General features: G+C 37.7%; 1 protein-coding gene across 7 annotated transcripts in view; it reads right to left on the reverse strand.

The window, feature by feature from the left end:
- Window positions 1-13503: 13503 nt before the first annotated feature.
- Window positions 13504-19209, reverse strand: part of sox6 (SRY-box transcription factor 6) — a 133741-nt gene continuing 128035 nt past the window's right edge. For all 7 annotated transcript variants that reach the window (XM_061067694.1, XM_061067691.1, XM_061067695.1 and 4 more), the window contains one exon: window positions 13504-18841. In XM_061067694.1, coding sequence (XP_060923677.1) covers window positions 18535-18841 — 307 coding nt within the window. In that variant the 3' untranslated portion in view covers window positions 13504-18534. The remainder of the gene's footprint in view (window positions 18842-19209) is intronic.

A 19209-nucleotide genomic window follows, 5' to 3' on the forward strand; every position in this document is an offset into this window, starting at 1 on the left:
TTGTGTGAACTTTGCACCAGCGAGTTGAGAAAATATCAAACTTTGGAGCAGGCAACAGGCCTGTGTTTACTCCGACCGGACCTTTGTCAGAATCCAAAGTTGGTCAGTAGAAAATACCGGACTGTAACAGAGACGTAAACGCATCACAAAATGGAACCACATTGTTCTCCCATGTAAGGCTTGTGTCACCAGTATTTTCTCAAATCTGGAAAGACTGTGGCCACACATACTTAATCCCAAAGACCACCTAGCTAAACATCAACAAAACAATGTTGTCCATTCAGAATAAAGCAACAAGGACAAACACATGGCACAACACGGAAGAGCAAGCACCAAACATTACGACAGGAAATTAATGATTTAGTGGAAGTGATTGTTGTGCAGATTTTCTGCTTTTTTCAAACTGTATTAAGTATCTTCAGTTTGTGGTTATGTATGTTAACTGTGAGTAGGAAGTGAATTGTTACGCTACCTATGTAAACAACTAGATTAATAAAAATAGGACCATAACTGTTCTCTTAGATGTGTATTAGAGACAGATTACTGAGAAACGTGGCTCAAACATCTCCTATCAAGACCTGTTATAAACTGGTCTAACTTATGATTTAGAATATGTAATTTATAATGGAGAAAAGTGACATGCATAACTTTATTAATGTTTGATTAATGTTTACAGCACTTAAAAAATGTACCCTATTAATAAACCTTATATAGTTTTTTGTCGTACAGTAGAAAAGTAACTAATTTTGTGGGTCAAAATTTGCCTTGGTAGAGGTAAATAATGTGAACCATCTGAAACACTTTCAAAACCCTGTTCTATAAAAGCTAGTGTCATTTGATAAATTTGACATTGAGTTTCATTTATTTCAAGAGACATTCATTTTATAAAAAATCGGACTCCTGCTTTTTGCTACTATCATCCACACACCTTGTCTCTGTCGCTATACTTCAGATAAAATCGTGTGGTTAAGAGGAACTCCAGTTCATGGTTTGTTTTTTCTTTTCTAACTATAGGGTATATACATAGTTAACTCCCGCCTCTGTGGGCAGCAGGGGAGTGTATGCTTCTGTGTGGTTCTGAGACATGCATTACAGCGCACAGTTTTCATTGCAACATAGAGTATTATTTTTTAAATTATATGTGTAAGAGTTTCTTAGATCAGAGTGTTAATGGTTGTGGGAGTGGTCCCACTTTTCACCACAAGCAAGAGACCTGTCCTCCTTTCATGTCTTGATCCGATTATCTCTTTTAATATTCTGAAGAAATTCCTAATTTTGTTTTGTAATGACTGTATTCATATAGTACTTCTAGTCTTATCGGCCACTCAAAGCACTTTACATGATAGGTCACATTCACTTATTCACGCAAACACACCCACACATCAATTGTACATCAGGGACAATTTGTAATTCAGTATCCTACTCAAGGTCACTTCAACATGTGGACTGGAAGAGCCATGGATTTACCACCAATCCTCCAATTAATGAATGACCCGCTGTTACTCTTAAGCTACAGCTGTCCAGTGAGTGAAAGTCAAATTAATCCTTTACATTTAAAGGTTCATTTATGCATAAAGTCAGATAAGATAATATTTGCTAGACGGAAGCAGACGGAGCTTTCTCTCCATTAGGGACGGGAATCTCAAGGCACCTCACGATTCGATTCCGATTCACAGGGCTATGATTCAATGCATCAAAGAATTTTATTTCTATTGATGCGTTATTTTTATTTTTATCATTGTGTGACTACTACAGGTGTGCAACTTCAATAGCCCTATGATTTTTGCTTTAAAAGAGTATTTTTTAGACCGTTACTGTTATTACAAGTGTGCAGCAATTTACAAAAGAAGGTTTTCAATTCAAAAATCCGACTACAACAGTCAGTTTATAACAGTGCTCTCCACATCGATTTGACATTCATTCAGTTTAGACCTGTGTGCTGCCTCTTTAGCCTTTACTGTATCCGGGTGGCCCCTGTGTGCACAGTGTTCACGTTTTTAAATACGTGCCTCATAAACTCTGAAGCGAAATAACAAACACAAAGTTAACATCAGTACTGCTCAGGTCCTAATAACTTCTGATTAGTGTTTGTGTTTATTGTTTAAAAGTGTTTATTGTGAAGTGAGTGCAGGTCAGTGGGAGATTGGAGGGAGGACACTCTGACAGGAGACTCTGACATAGTAAAATACGACCGGACCTTTAATGAGCGTCTGTCCTGAAGCTGTGGTGGTTATAATTGTGCAGCGGTGGGACATCGCTAAAAAATGAGCCTAGCGGGAAAACATGACTCAATTTATGATCGGTCACTGCATCGAAGCCGAGGCGTCCACGTGCGCATCGCAAGGCATCAAAAGAACGATTAGTTTCTCCACCTCCACTGTCCATAGGAAAAACTTTCAACAATTGTTCAATTTTTGAGGAAAGACTTTGGTCAGAAACTATGGGCATCTGGATGATGTTGCTTCAGCTGGGCAAAGGGACAAACTGCCACATTTTGACAGTGACTGTTGCATTGTTTAGAATGACTGTGAATTAGCCTACGTAAATGTCAACAGGACTAACCAATGATAACAAAACTTTAACTCTGTTATGCAAAGGGTTAAATCTGTAGTTAACAATGTCTAGTTCCCTTCCACATCTCCACATGTTCACTCTTAATCAAACCTATATTTAAGGCCGAGGATGGGAGAGCAAGTCACAAGAAACCAGATGACAACTGTTCCAGGGAGCCAACGTTATATTTCAAACCACACACCATTACATCCTTAGCTGTAGGAGTCAACGTTGAGAACAGGGGCTCTGGAAAAATAGCATTACAATTTAGTGGACTAGTTGAAAGCTTTTAAAACCAGAGTCTTAATATGTAACAGATGTCAAAGTTAGATTTTTGTTGCAGTGATTCCAGAAGCGAACATGTGTCTCAACAAGGTGCCAAATTTCTGACAACTTAGATATTCAGGCTTCCAACACCATTTATCCTCTGGATTAACAACATAAATGGACTGCAATAATTCATTCAGGCCTCTTTTTTTTTCCAGAGCACAGTAACCTTTTAAAAAAGCAACTCAGATGATTTTTTCAGACAAGGGCTTTTACATTTTTTTTAGCACAAAACCACAGTGGAGATAACTGCCAAATCCTCAAATGAAATACACTGTACTTAACTGCAAAACCAATAAACTGATAAATTAATACTTTTCAATATGATCTCCATTCCCTCTTTCTCTTTTCATGCGTAATGCACATTATATGTGAGAATGCCAACAGCTTAAATAAATCTGAAACTTTACTCTGATGTTCATTATTAAGATGTTTTCCAGGCCCATTTAATTGGCACAGCATGTCCTTCTCTATTTTTTTTTTCTCCTCCATTTCCTTTTTCCACTCATTCATCTTCCTATTTTGTAGTGTGTTACTTTGCACTATCTGTCACTGTAAACATCTGATAACATAGAATCCAGAGTCCTCTGTGACTTCTCTTTAAACCGTTCCTCTCATGCATCTATCTTTGCTTAAAATCCACATTTATTCATATTTTTGTATAAATATGTATCTGTATTGTTTTTCTGTCTTGATGATGAACTGAATCTAATAATAATTGCTTTATTATGAGGCTAAAAATCACACGCTGGATGCTGGAATTCATTTTGTGTTCTCAGCGCACATATATTTGAATTCATTGTGATTGCACGTAGACCATTAAGGCTGAGTATTCTGGACATTTCTCTGATCTTTTTCAGTGTTAAGGATTTGCTTGCCAGTACTTGGACACTGGTCATTAATGAGCCATAGCTATTAGAATTACAGTAGATATTTAAAAGGCAGGGCAAATCAAAAGGCTCTGCCACCTCTGGGTGGAGGGTAATTGAGCTTGTATTCTGTAGCTCTGTGGGACTGGGAGACAAAACCATGCTAATCATACCAGTATAATTGATACCAAGACCACTTTCTGTTCCACTGCTTCATGCCACAGGCGCCGCTGAAACCTTAACAATAGCATAACTCATAACTCCTCAAGTCTCCCATTTAAACTGGTTCAATGCATGTTGAGTATTCTATCTAATTAGATGAGAATAACAAAGATCATGTATTGAGTTAACAGCTGATGAACTCTAGTCGGCTCTTCGAAGATAATTGATACATTTATTGAATACATTTCCACATAGTTATCTATATTTTTCTATATCTGTATATCATTTAACAGTTGTTGGTACCTTGCTGCACGTTAGATCAAAAAGGTTGTTCTCAGTCTTGTAATTTGTCATGAATCTCATTCTCTTTGCCCCTTCAATTTGCCAATGAGTAGACCATATGTGTGTGTTACAATCATTGTGTAGGTATATTTCACTCACTCCCTAATGTGCCCCTAAAATAGCAATAAAACACGTCACCGCTGACCAAATACCGGTATGTTTCTCAGTCAATTGTGCAATGTCTTTCCACTGCCTCAAAATAGCAATGTACCAACACGGTACCAGACCTCACCTCATTGTAAGACCATCACGGCCACGAGCGCTCAGTGGCCATTGCACAAATGTGGGAACAGAAAATGACAAGACATCGTGCTTGGCACAGCTTTGTGTCACTGCTCTACCTTGTCATCTTGTCTTGGCCAATGTCAACTTTACTGTTTATAGACATTTTTCCAACAAATTAGATTTCATGTTGAATGAGAAATGGTGATGAATTGGTTACGATGTCAAGTTTAATCAATTGATGAATGCAGGTCTTATAATATCTATGGGTTAAAGTGTAGCCTGCTCTCCACATGTGCTGTGTTGATGGAAAAGATGTTTAGTTTAGAGCATGTGAGTTGTGTTTTGATGGATGGCGTTTTTCCTTTTCCCATCTTGCATCATCAAATCTATTGCTAATTTAATATCGTTACTTCCTTTTAATTTCAGGCAATCACTCTTTTTTGGCTAATTGTTGGCCACCTCTGTGCTATGTAAGTTATATCCGAACATACTCTTGTCTGTAAGGAAAATTTTGAAATATGGCAGCTATAGATACAATTTCAGTACTTTATACAAAACATGATTATGCCAACTTGAGTGTGCTAATGAATAGATATGTGCCAATGTAACAGTCATCAGTGAGAACATCTCCTTTGATGCTTCATTGAGCAGAAAGCTCTTAAACAAAATGTTTGAAGTGTCTGCCTGTGTAATAATGATTTATAATTCTCTTGAACTAATGCAAAATTTGCTGGTAAATTTTTTTTGAAATAAAAATAAATTGTGCCCGGAGGGTCAGGCCAAGATTCAAAAGACGATCACCCAAGAGCAGCAAATGATTTAATAAGCCACCAGCTTCACTAGGGCATGGAGAGGAGCTGAATGGAGAATTTTAAAGTGCGTCTAATTAAGATCAGTTTATTACTATGTCAATCTCTTCGGTAAGAGCATGAATGAGGGCTCGGTTTAGAAATATAGAACTGCTTTGCTTTAATATATGGACTTACATTTAGCTCCTTAGGTAAGTAAGAAAGTCTTCACTTAATCTTAACTTGCATGTTCCCATCTTGTTACACCCAGAAAAAAATATGAATCTCATCACATCCAGGCCTCTTTTTTTTTTTTTTTTTAAAGCTTTGTTAAAAAAAAATAATTAAAAATAGAAAACAACTTCCAAGATTTTTCCATCACCATTATTCCTCAAGGAACGAGTAAATGAATATTTAATATCACTTGCATCTATATGATTGCATAGTCATTATCAGAAGCCAAATGCTTGACAAGCTTGGTGTAATATAATTTGTAATATGTTAAATTTGCAGGGGAGACAATGTTGAATTCCTCAGACACCGTGTTTTAATCTTATGTTGGTTTTTCATCACCCTCGCCTTGTCTACAGAGACGAGACATGTCCCTAACAGAAGAGAGCAGATCCTGAATAATCACCAGAAAGATCCTTGCGCAACAGGAGCAATTAACAGGTCTCCTCAAACCTAACCGTAAAAAATGAATGGTTTCCTGTGGACGGCGTTATTTATTCTCTCTCTCTCTCTCTCTCTCTCTCTCTCTCTCTCTCTCTCTCTCTCTCTCTCTCTCTCTCTCTCTCTCTCTCTCTCTCTCTCTGTCATCTTAGGGTTCAAAATGGCCCCTAACAGGCAAATAGGGATTCAAAATGTAGTAGAGTCAGTAGCGTGAACTGGACAGCGATCTGACAACTTTGAAAGTCGTGTAGTCTGAACATGGCATCAGCGAGTCTCATATCACAAGGTGTAATGGCAGCTCATTGTGGTGGTGTGAAGGACGGGAACCTTGCCCCAGCTTAGGTCTGGACATGCAGTCATTTGTAGAGTCAGTCACATGTTTCATAACATACTTGAACTGTAGAAAATCCATGCATGAAATCATAATTGAAATCGCATTGAGTTGCAAGAGGCTGCATTTAGAGCTTGACTGGCAATCAACAACAGCAACAATGTGGAGACGTCAGCAGGCATGTGCAAAAAATGGTTCCTTCAGTTTCCTGCCACTGTTGTACTCATTATTAAGTCAAGTACTTATACATCAATCATTATTCATTACTCATTTTTAAAGTGATTGCTTAACTTATTACTTGCTGAGAGCTATTCTGTGACAGGATTTGATATATTTTCGAACTCCACCATTGTTGCATCGACTCTTGAGCTTAAATTATAATGGTTTGACAATTCTGTGTTTTTGTGTTAATTTGAACCATTCATCATGATCAATGATATTCAGTCATTTGATACAAATAATTTAACTTAAACTTAATTTTAAATCATTTCTCAAGAGCCAACAAACAAAAGACAAACAAAGGTTTAAGACCATTTACAAAGGTAAAAAGACTTTGGATTAATATTTTAAAAAAGTACTCGATTGCAAAACGTACAGAATTTGTAACAAGTGAATAAGCCATTGGGGCTGTAAGTGATCCATACGTCCAGCTATGCTAATTCACTGTCATATCTCAGAGGACGCCTTCTGTGGGAACAAAGAAAGTATATCACTGCCCCCCCTCCCACCGCACAACCCATTATTCAAAACTAATACAGTTTCATTAAAACAATCCAGATGAATGATTTAATGTTACACTTCGGAATTGTAAAGTGGTATACATTATTATGATGACACATTTGTTTGTTTCTTTTAACCTCCCCACCATCACATATTTACTGCTTGAGTGTCCCCTGGCGCCCTTTCCTCAGAGTACACTCATGTTTACCCCCCTTGTCCATTTACATAAAAATATCCATGCACCAATAGGGAGGCAGGAACAAAGTGGCTGCATCCGTAAGGTGGCAGACTTTAATCCCCAACAGAAAAGGCAAAATCCACTAGTGCCCCTGCCTCTATGGCTTCATGTTAAATTTATGGTCTGACAATGTGCACTGGCCGGTACGCGTGGACATACTGTATTTGTTCTCGCTCTAGACTCTCCTGAACGTGGTGATGATTAAACAGGACGGCTCATTTAGAAGTCATCGTCCAGGAAAGCATAGAATATTTAATTTAAGGGAATCAAGATGAAACAAGAAGAACGCATCTTGGCTATATGCCCAAATTATTATCAAGGTTAAAATGTTCAAATGGGTCAATATCAATTATTATCACAATAAATGTCACATCATTATTTCTTTCAAGTTTAAAGACGGATTTTTGCTCCTGAGTGAAGGTTATGGCTTCAAACTCTTCCTTATAAACAGAGAATGAAAAAAACTTGATTAAAAGACAGATTCAAACTAATCATGTGTTATACCTCCTCACTTTGATTCCACAAAGTATTAGCATTTTATCAATATATAGTGAACTATTGATGAAATGTATATTGCAGTAACTACATGATCTTTGTACAAGATATACATTGAATGCTGAAAGATTTGGTTGATGAATTTATACTTGTGTCAGTTTGGTCTAACAGCAAGAAAGGAACTCTTACAAGCAGTTATTTTAGCCAATAACATTTTCAGAAATTTAGTCAAAACAGGAAGTCACAGTTTTAAATTTTAAATGGAAAGATGGATAACCGGACTTCTTCTTCTAACTCGTTTTACTCTTACATTTTCTAATTAGAAATTTTACCAACATGATTTTGAAAGTTTTCCTCCTCAACTAATTCTAGTAATACCAATACTCTTACATTAGCATTTTCCCTAGAGCAGGAAAAGATACAAAACATGGACAAGGTGCTTCTTTGAGGGTTGTTGAATCTGACATCAGTATGTGCTGCATGAGTTGTTGTTTTCACTTCTCATCATATTTCTACACGTCCACTCCAAAATAATCAAAACCAAGTGATTGTAGCATGAGGGACATATTGAGGAAAAATATTAGAGACGCTTGCATTGCTTGATTTAATTTTTAAACCAGGATATAAAAATGTAAGCAAACATCTACATAGTGAAATATCCCTTTCAATATTAAAAGTGCACTTGGAGTTTACAAGTAGAAATCCATAGATCACATCACAAGACAGCTGCAACGATATCGCAATAAAAAGCTTTGCAAATCATATTCATTGAATTACACAAATTACATATGTAGCTCAAAACCTCTGAAAATGTGATGATGATCCCCCTTTTTTAACTTCTGGCTGATAATTCATCAGCCCACACTGGCAAAGTATTCGGCTTGTGAAAAATGCATGAATTACTAATTAATGAGGCATTCTCGCAACATTTACATATTCATAAAGGTGTGTAATTCACATATGCATGAGCGAGCTGAGTGATAGCTTTGAGAGAATAACACATATTGCAAGAAAGAAACCTTTATTTTGTTAAATTCATGAAAAAGCTGAGGGAGCAGAGACGCTTTTAAAAAACATTACGCATTTATTCCTCCCCACAGAAATGCAGTCAAATGCTTTGGGAGACAAATGCACTGAGGAGAAGCAATGATGTGAAACAGTATGCAAAATTACATTTTCTGAAATATTGTCCCATGTGGATTTTCAAAAGTTCATTTAGAAACCCAGTGTTCCTAACAACTGTGCTCAGAAAATCTGATTGATTTACATAGATAGAAATGTGTTTTCAGCCCCGTCTTAGATCAGCAAGAATATATGCAATGCACTCAAGACAAACTAGCACATACATTTACATTAAAAAAAAGCTAATAAAGATAAATCCAATACTTAACATTTTCATATTGTATTAAAAATCTAGATGTATGGACATAAACATTAGTTTCAGTTGTATTTTCTTTGTAAACACGCAGTCATGTTCTCTCGTCATCTCTCTTTTGCTTTGAATTGCAATCTTAAATCTTTGCTTCCTGAATTAATAATGAAATTAATGAAATTAGTCGTCATTGTTTACTTTATAGTTAAAATCAACGCTATAGCTGTGCCATGATGTGCGCTTTTTGGAGACAAACCATTTCAGTGAAGCAGGTCCAAGATGATTTGGCTGGAGTCGATGCCTGTCCCTCTTCTGAAAGCGCCCCTCCATTGTTTCAAGGGGCTTTGTGAAAGCTGTCCCAAATATGGGTCAAAAAAAGCACAAATAACATTCACATGGTTCCTAGGCTCTCCTCACAGCTATGCACCAAAGAATGACAAGTCCAACAAAACCATGTTGAGTTTTTCACCCTCTGCCATTGTCTCTGCACATTAACTCCAAGCTGGGCCTTTTCAGCCTGGCCAGAGTTGTGTCAGGCCTCCTCGGACACAGCCCAGCACAATCAGCAGGCTTGGCCTATTTAAAATGCCATGCAGAGTCTGATTCACTCCTTTGTTCAATTACCAAAAAAATAGCTCTTGTATGTATTGTACAAAATGTCCAATGAGAGAGAACACAAGGAAGCAAGTGAGAATGGTGTCTGTGGCCAAGTGGACACATTGATTTCAGAGTAAAATCCTTTGTCCACCAGGTTATTGTTTCAGTTGAGAAGGAAAACCAAGAAAGAAAGGCCAGAGATTTCTAGGCCACAGAGTTAAAGAGATAAAGGCAGGTTTTAATTCAAAATTTAAATTTAAAAAAACGAAAACACAATGATGCTTTAGCAACACACAAAACCGAAATGCAGGCCAAAATGTGGAACATTTAATTATTCACAGAATATAGATGAAGTCCCTTGAAGATGCAGTAAATCTAGGAAGAATTGCGTTTTAGGATGCTTAAGTTTGAGTTTAACCTTGCAGGACTTTTGGAAGGCACTTCTGAGCATCAGGCGCGGGGTTTTGGCAGCTGCACAGGGAGCCTGGTGGGTCAGCCCTTCTCCGGGAGCTGCTACCCCACACTAATCTATTTTAAACCATCTGTGAAATTAGCAAGATTTCCTAAGTCCTTCACCTCCAAGGATTAAAGCATTGCTAAGGGTCTGAGCTGTTCTTACATACTGTTCTTGTATACATGTTTGATGACTCTTGGGATCTCTCCCAGCTTCCTTTCTTTCACCTGGGCTGGACATAGATAGAAATAAGCTGAAAGTCCCATGCATGATAAGAATGGCAAACATCTGGCTGAGCGTCTCTGCAAGTCTGGAAACATATACATACAATAAATTAACATAATTTTAAGTGATGATAAATAGGAAAAAAAAAAAAGTGTTACATGTTTTTACACCCAGTTACATATTAGGTACTAGGCATGGCTGTTTCAAAAAGCCATACCTAGGCACGGTAGCGTCTCTGCCAAAGCCAGTTCAATAAAGTCATGAGTCAACTCTAATGAGAAAATCAGATAAATAGCAGCTGTTCTGGGGGAAATGGTGTTGTCTGACAGATTCACTGTGTGCAGCGGCTGTAGCATTGAGCAGATCCAAATGAGTAAAATATTGTTCCAGGAGCCCCTCGCTGCACCCCTTCCCTCCGGTGTTTAGTCATCAGGATTGTGAAATAGCAGTCCCGCCGCTACATGACAGCATTGCAGTATTAATTATTATGAGCCGCTCAAATATACACATCTTTGTACAACGTTGACAGTTCATCCAAACGGGCCACTTACAAACTGCAGGATTACTCCCCACAGCTCACCGGGTCCCCAATTATTCCTCCCAACCTCTAATGCGGTTCACTTGCAGCTCTACGGGTACAATGCAAAGCAAAAACAGCTGAAAGATTAAAAAAATGGTCCCACGATCAGGATTAAAATATCACCAACTCAGCAGCGCTGTAATGTGGCACACTGACCCGCACAATAATGTAAAGACAAATACACAAAACACAGAGCTTTTCTCCATGCTATTAGTTGTCATGCATGCTTGGAAAATTACTATGAGATTTATTGTGCAGAGGTGTACGTCTAGTTTTCCATCTACTGCTGGAGAGTGCTTACACAGACATCTATTACAGACGCTGCAGTTAAACTGTGGCTTTCATATGCTCTTGGGAAGGCAGCAAACAGTACAATGATAAAAGACAAAGTGATTGATTGAAACAACAAATGAAACAGTTTCCCCAAATGGTCGAAATGACTTTATTTCCAGAGTCTTTTTTTTATTTCCTTTCTGTTGCGAACACAGAGCAAGATGAACTTTAAATCAGCAAAGTGTGTGTTGAGTTGTAATAACTCTGACCTAGAATTTATTTGAAATGTTTTACCACTTGCATCAAGCAGGACATTATTTCAAAAGGAAGCAGGGTGTAGAACACATTATAATTATGATGATAATGAGCAATATATGGCAGAGATCCAGAGAAGAGTGATGGACATAGTCTGGGCTTACAACTCTCAAGATGACCTCTGGCTCTGGCACACACATGCACACACTCTCACGTGCACATACGTACATTAACACACACAGCGTCTTTATCCCTGAAAGTCTTCTTTCAGGAGGTCAAGGATCTGCAGGGTTTGTTTTTGTGCAGATTATTCTGGAAACAAAACCATGGTAATCGGCTGCTGAGTAATCGCCCCCTTTTGGTTCAAATCTGCCCAAATAATTGTGTCACATTTGAACAGAATATGGTGTAAACCAACAATATGTATGTTTAATGTTGTTAATAATCCTCATGAATTTGTGTTTTCAAAAGGATTTTGAAGTATGTGAAAACTATTTGGCTGTAAACATAAAATACTGTTTATTCTATATCTTTGCTGAATATTTGATGGTGATTATATACTGAGGGGTAAATATCCATTTTGCCAAGTACGCCCCTTTAATCAGCGTTTTAAATTCAATATTTAATCAATTGTCAATGTCAGTCCATTGCTCTTCTGTTCCAGGCTTGTAATTAAACTGTGACTCATTGATTAGATTTTCATTGTGTTGTTTTGAGGTTTATTGGGCCTATGAGCAGTGCCTTCAAACCAATGTCTGGACTGGTTTACACAGAGTTTGCTGCTGGTTTCTTTTTGGTGCATGTGCACATGGACATGTGTGCACGTGTGATGCAGTTATCTTTTCTTTGCTGCAGTTTCTTCAGAGCTTTGCCAGATGGTGATATCAAATGTGTTAAATAGTGGTGAATGAATTAAATTTTTGTCTGGCAAACAGGTCTGGGTGTGGATTGTAAACAAGCAAGACACAGACCAACAGATGTACTGGTTGGGTAGTGATTAATACACAAAGACAGAGATACACTATAACCCAGCTAGTCAAGGTAACGTGGCTGTGATTTGCTGACATCAAACTGGGAGAGGAGAAAAACTGAAGTTTGCCTTATTGCTGTTCCCACAATTCCCTTTTATTGTTTTATGTTTTCACCACCAGAAGGGTAGTTCTGTTTCTCTTATCGGAGTTGTAAACTCAGACACCTGGTTTGAGACATAGGACAGAAATGAGGATTCATGAGGTCTGTCAGTCCAAAGTGTGGCTTCATGTGTGGTGCCCAGGCAGGTAGATTTAGCTAGATGAAGACATGCTTGAATAAATGAAATCACTGGCTATCAAGTTGGGGGAATGTTACCTTGGAAAGCCTAATTTTATTCTCTTTGTAATAACTAAAGTTTGGCCAAACATGTCTGAGCTGCTTGCGCTTCAGTAAATGAGTGGGGACTCCACTGGAACAACTAGTTCCCAATCAGCATCAACATGCGAATGTATCTTTGTCTTTGAAGAAGTTTTCATAATAATGTAACAGTAATACTTGCACTATTTTTATTTTAATCATATCGACACATTAGGAATGTAGTAAAGATGCAAAATATTAGCCTTACAATTGCTTTATCAGTTAATTATTTTTGATTCCTTGACATTTATTTGCAAATAAAGAAATCAACCATTTGTACAAATACAATTAAGCCATTGATAGTTTACGTACATAACATGTTTTCTCAGCCTTATTTTCTATAATTTAATATTATTTTAGAGGCAATAATTACAATAAATAATGTCAGCAACAACTGATTGTTGGTTATTATGAGCTGTTAAAATAAATTAGTTTGAGAGACTGAATGTCATCCTGTGTTTTGGAAAAAAAAAACTTAAAAGAGAAAGGAAGTCTAACAAACCTTGTATTCTCATGTGAGTTTTGCACTTTGTGTTTGTGTCTGATGGGTAGACATTTCTGAATACAGACTAAAATAAGTCAGCAAGATAAGACAGCAGTTTAAACCTCCACTTTAAAAATAAGTACTCAAAGCTTAAAACAAAGTCTCTTTAATTTGTAAGTGTCAACAGCAGTACAAAAGATGGAGTGATGTGAGAAGCTTTATGTAACACAATTTCTGTCTCTTTTACAGAAAAGGAGGAAATTCTTGAGGTAAATGAGCTTTAAACAGGCAGTTCCTCAGCCCAGTGTTTCATCGTTACAACAGACTGAGCCGCACAGAAAATGGTGTTACATTATAAGATGCCTGAATCAAGCCTGTGGGGATAATTGAATCATTTACAGTCTCCACATTCCTGTGGCGCCCAGATGTACCCAAATGTCACTCATTGGTTTTTGTTTGTTCTTGATATAGAGTATTAATACTACCAAAGCTGAGGAGATCGCTCTCCACACACACCACTGTAAAATTATTCACCTTAAGTTTACCTCACGTCAATACTGCACATGGAAACCAAAGACTTGCTGGTGTACACTTTGAAGCCAAGCAAAACAAACATTAAAAAAAAAAAATCTCTTTTTTTTTTCATTTTAGCAATAATACCCCGAGCAAATATTTGATCTTTTGTACTGTATAAAGAAGAATGTGAACACAAATGTGATGGCAACATTATTTTTAAGTTGAATTAAAAACTTTACATTGGACTGTACAAGATATTATGATAAACTATTTACATATTCAGACATAAACTTTTTTTTAAAGCAGCAACAGACACTATGTATTTCATTTTCTCTAATAACACCCAAACAATACTTGCCATGGGCCTAGGTACCTGCCAGGAAGAAAAAAAAAAAAAAATTTCTACGCAGAAATTGTAATTGTATCAGGCTGCCAGCGATTTCAGTGGCTCCAGTGATTGAAGAGCCACACACAGTGTTGCTTGAGAGACAACTCTAAAAAGCAAAGTACCAGAGACAACCATAAATATTGCCCCAAACAACAAATTTTACACTTCTGAACAGCAGCTAGCATGTCAGTCCAGCATGTCAGTGAATTGTGCTGATTAAATTAACACAGAGAACATTCCCACCATATACATCACAAAGTTCAGACAGAAAAAAAAAATCAAATTACAGTAAGTAATGTTGAAACAGTATACAAGCTTTTGTCTTCAGACGTCCATTCAAACATTTGCATTTGTCTAACAAGAGGATTAAGAGAAAACAAGTGTGAGGGCTACATCTGCAGATGGCTGGATAGTCATGAACATCGTTCATTTAAAAAATCTGAAACATACAAAAAAAAATAGATGGCAAGGAGAGAATTAACCAAGAAAACTGCTCTGTCGTTTTTTTGACACAATACAACTAAATAAATATTTGCACGCTCCCACCGTTTGAAATAATATAACATTTTAACATAATTTGTGTTTGAAAACAGTCACTCGAAAAAAAACACAAATTCTGTTGTGATAATGTAAATGCAAGCCAAATGCATGCACGTGAGTTTAGGATGCAGCTACTCATAAGAAATTTGCCATGAGTGCTGCAATAAAGAAGACACAAGTAAGACTGAACAGCACAGCACTGCATCATGATTGAAGGAACAATATTGGATTATTATTTTTTTTTACGTCAAGTGCTTGTTTAAATGAGTACCTTACTTGTAATAACTGTATTATAAAAGTCTAATGACTATAGATTTGTATTTCAATTGGCTCTTTGAATACTCAAGGGGAGAAACTAACTAGATATTGAGCAAGTGAGGTGCTTCTTTCTGTCGAAGGTCCAATACGGCTCCGCTCCAATAAGCAGGAAGAAAAGTTCAGCATCTACATGAGGTACAGTGACTTGTCAGGTTTTTAAACACATGAGATCATGTACAAAAATAAAACTTAAAAAAGAGAGAAAGTAAAACAAGGACAGCCAAATGCATAACTTATATTTCACTAATGAACAAAAATATATTTTTCCTATGTTATATTTACAATAAATTCTAAATGAGATGGCAAATTCACTGAAAACCATTTTTTGCTCCAATTCATCAAGTACATTTAGCTTTTTTTTTTCTTCCTTTGACTATGATTGTCCGTGTTGATGTTGTTTTACTGACAATTTTAGAGCCAGCAGCGGCTGATAATAAATACAATATGTCAATACTCTACAGTTTCAAATACAATATACAATGCACTGAAGTCTGGTGTTTTTCGCGGCTGACCGAGCCTGCTGTTGAATTTTCTGCTCGCTTCCTTGTGCTGAGTGTCTCCCCTTGGCAGCCCTGAAGCTTAGAGAAAGTGTTCATTCATCATACGTGTCTTTGCATAAATAAACAAAATATGTAGAGAAAAAAAAGACTCAAATCTGGCAACTGTGAGAGCAAACCCACTTTAGTCAAACTGGTGGATTTTGTTCATTCAGGGTGTTTTTTTTTTCTTCCTCAAACAGCTTCACATTAATCAGAATTGATAAAAATACAATTTCTATCCAGTGCTTATAACACTTATGAAACATTGTCTCCTCGTGAGTTCTTGTTGTCATTTTTTTCTTTCCTTTTTTTTGTCTTTTTTGCTGTATAAGCACAGTCAAGTCTCAGTTCCGTGAAGAGTCCATTATAACTATCAGCCAACTAAAGCAATGTGGCATGGTCATTAAAATATTTACAATCACATACAAATCAATCTAACCACCAGCAAACAGGAGCAAACAGCTTGAAAATACTAAACAGGTTGACTTGGAGGGAAATCCACTTGGGTTTGTTTGTTTGCAGGAGAGTGTTCTTCAAATGTTTTGTACCTCAATGAGAACAATGTAGAATAGATGTGATGGAAAAACAATTGGGATTGTTGATGAGGTGTTTACAAATAAATAAAACCCTACAAGACTTAATATAAATGCTTCTCAAAAATAGGAACAATGCAAGCCAGCTCTGAACAGGTTTTGACAATACGAGTACAGAAGATAACAGTGCTAAAGTGATATTAAGAACCATCTGTACCAATTATAGCTATTGGAGAAAAATGCAGTGACCAGCAGTGGGGATCTCAACTAGTTAAATACACTGACCAGCCATTCAGATCCTTCAAAAAGCTCTGCTTTCCTGATGAAATGGACGGGTTCAAGGGCAAGAGAGGGGAATAGCTGGACTCATGCATTAATAATGCTGTATTTCAGATGATACCCAGTCGTCAGTCATTTTAATAATCCCCCACAGCTTGATGTACTTGTTCCATCTGCTCGCCAGTGCCTGGTGATTGGACCGGGGTGGGAGCCCTGTTGAGGCCTTACTTCCAGCACTTTGATGGAGAGCACAATGAGTGACACACACCCCATTTTTATTGTTTCCCATCCCTCCCTGGTGTTTGCTTCTTCTCTGAGCCAGATGGCGCCCCCTGGGTGCTGAGGTTGCCACAGGCAGGGGTCAGAGCAGGGCATGGCAGGGAGGGGAGCCACTTAGACCTTCTGCCCCGTAAAGAGGATCTGAGTCACAACATCAAGGCCTTGACCGCTAGAGGAGCTTTATCTAACTGCAGGCTCCAGAAGGTCACCGCTTGTCAGCTTTTTGCTGAAATTAGGAGAGACTTTGTCCTTGTTGCTTCTGATTCGTTGCATGTCATGCTAAGTGCATTACAAAAGCTGATGAGATTATTAGAAATAAAAAAATAAGGCTCAAAGGTGACAGAATGAGAATTAATTTTAAGTGCACGCGTTAAGCTACCTGTCGTGTGACGAGGCAATTTAGGAAACGATTTTCGGGTTATCCCCATAAACTGTCACTTCTTTTAAGACTGCTTCAGTAATCAACTCATTGCATCAACCTAATGACTGTGCACTGCTTTAAGACTTCTTAGTGTCAGTTTAAGATTTACAATGTCTAAAAAGAATTAAGATTGAAAAAAAAAAATGAAGTTCTCAGACCTAAGATTTTAAACTTGCCGTCCAAATGGGGCTAAAGCGTTTATCAGAACATACTGTAGCTACACATTGTACAACATCAATTTGAGATTGTAATGCCCCCAAAGCTGCCTTTCACTGCGGTTCCAATCCCTCAGATTGGAGGCCTTTGGCCCTTTAGCATCCTGGCCTGATTACAATCGCTCTGATTAAGAACTTGGTAAGTCAGACTGGGCTGCGGAGCTGGAAATGAGTGAAGGATGCCACAGTGCTCTCTGTGTGTGGACTGGGAGGAGGAAATGAAAGGGCTGGCCGGTTTCATTGATGATCACTGCATTGGGCTCCCTGGAGGACAGCTAGCGTCACGAGCTACCGACCAGAGATGTCACGTACTGTAACCTCCTGCAGAGCCTTGTGCCTCCAAGTTCCTGAGTTTGATTTGTTTGTTCTGTTTGGGTAAATTAAAGAAAGACTGGATAATGAAGCTGCATTAAGAGATCAAGAGATTGTCTAAGACTCTCATAAGACTTTACCGATTTTAGAAACAACTTGAAATGTTTGGCACCTCAGCACTAAATTTTGTGTAATAACAATCAACGAAAACATCAATAATTATTATTTCCCTCTGTAATAAATTGGTATCACTCGATATGAATTTTGAGATATTTTGTACTGGTAATATTTTACTCTTGATTTAAAACATTCACAAGCTGTTGGCTGGCACACTATACCTGAGTGAGTATATTATTCCCATTTTGAACAGTTACATCATATATCAAAATCATCTAATTGAAGAGACAAACAAGGTAAGTGACTGTTAAGAGTCCAAATCTTACATCAAATATTGATATTTGATGTATATATGTCAAATATCAAATATTCAATTTCAAGTTCTGTCTTTTGTTCTAGGCATTAATCTAATTGTGTAAATGTCTATGATCACAATGAAAACATAAACAATGACATTAAAAAAATTCTAAATTACCACAACCAAACTGCTTCACACACTTGAAGAAACACTTAAGACCAAATAGCTTTTGATTCTGATGAAGCCACCTCTGCATGCTGGCTCCTAAATGATACATCATTGTTATTTTTTCAAAACATCCTTGTGTGGTGTTTTTTTAAAGTTTTTTTTTTTACTTATGCTCTTTCCCTCCCTCAGATCAGACCAGGCCTCGGGCGTCCTCCTGTGTAAGTGTTGTGTCTGCATTGGCCTCATCCATCAAAGAGGTCTCAGTTGGCGTTGACTGGCTCTTGAGTGTCATTTTCACTGCTATAGTCTGTTTTGGGCTCATCCTCGAAATCTTCGTACATGTCCATCTCCTCCACGCCGTTGACCGGCACAATGTTGTTCGCCATGGTGTGGGGCTCTAGCTTCATGTTGTAGGTGGTCTGGATGACAGGAATGGCCGGCTCGGGACTCGCCGAGGCACTGGAGCACTCCGATGTCATATGAGGTGAGGGCGTGGTGGTTGCCATGGTGATGGGCCCGGGATAGATCATACTGGCGCTGGTTGTGATCGGAATCTGAGGTGGTTGTCTGGATGGAGGAGAAAGATTAAAATAAGATTAATAACTTAATTTTTTTTTATTGATAGAACAGTGAACAGCTAGCGCCAAATGGGGAGAAAGAAATGGGAAACCAAAGTCACGGACTCAAACGTCCATTCTTCTATACAAATATAACCTTAGAATATGATAAAAGAACAGATGGAAAGGATACCAAAATTGTTGCTGAAAAGGCAGAAAAGACTTAAACTCTATGTTTTTACTGATTGCAGCACTTAAACCAAGATGGTTGGATTAGGGGTTTCCCACAGCAGTGTGCACGAGGCCAGCGGCTCTGTGAAAATGATTTGGGAAAAAAGAGGTTCTCCTGACAGCTCCCGTTTTGAGCTGTTCAGAAAC

The sequence above is a fragment of the Limanda limanda genome, chromosome 3 (assembly GCF_963576545.1).
Source record: "Limanda limanda chromosome 3, fLimLim1.1, whole genome shotgun sequence".
NCBI classification, from domain to species: domain Eukaryota; kingdom Metazoa; phylum Chordata; class Actinopteri; order Pleuronectiformes; family Pleuronectidae; genus Limanda; species Limanda limanda.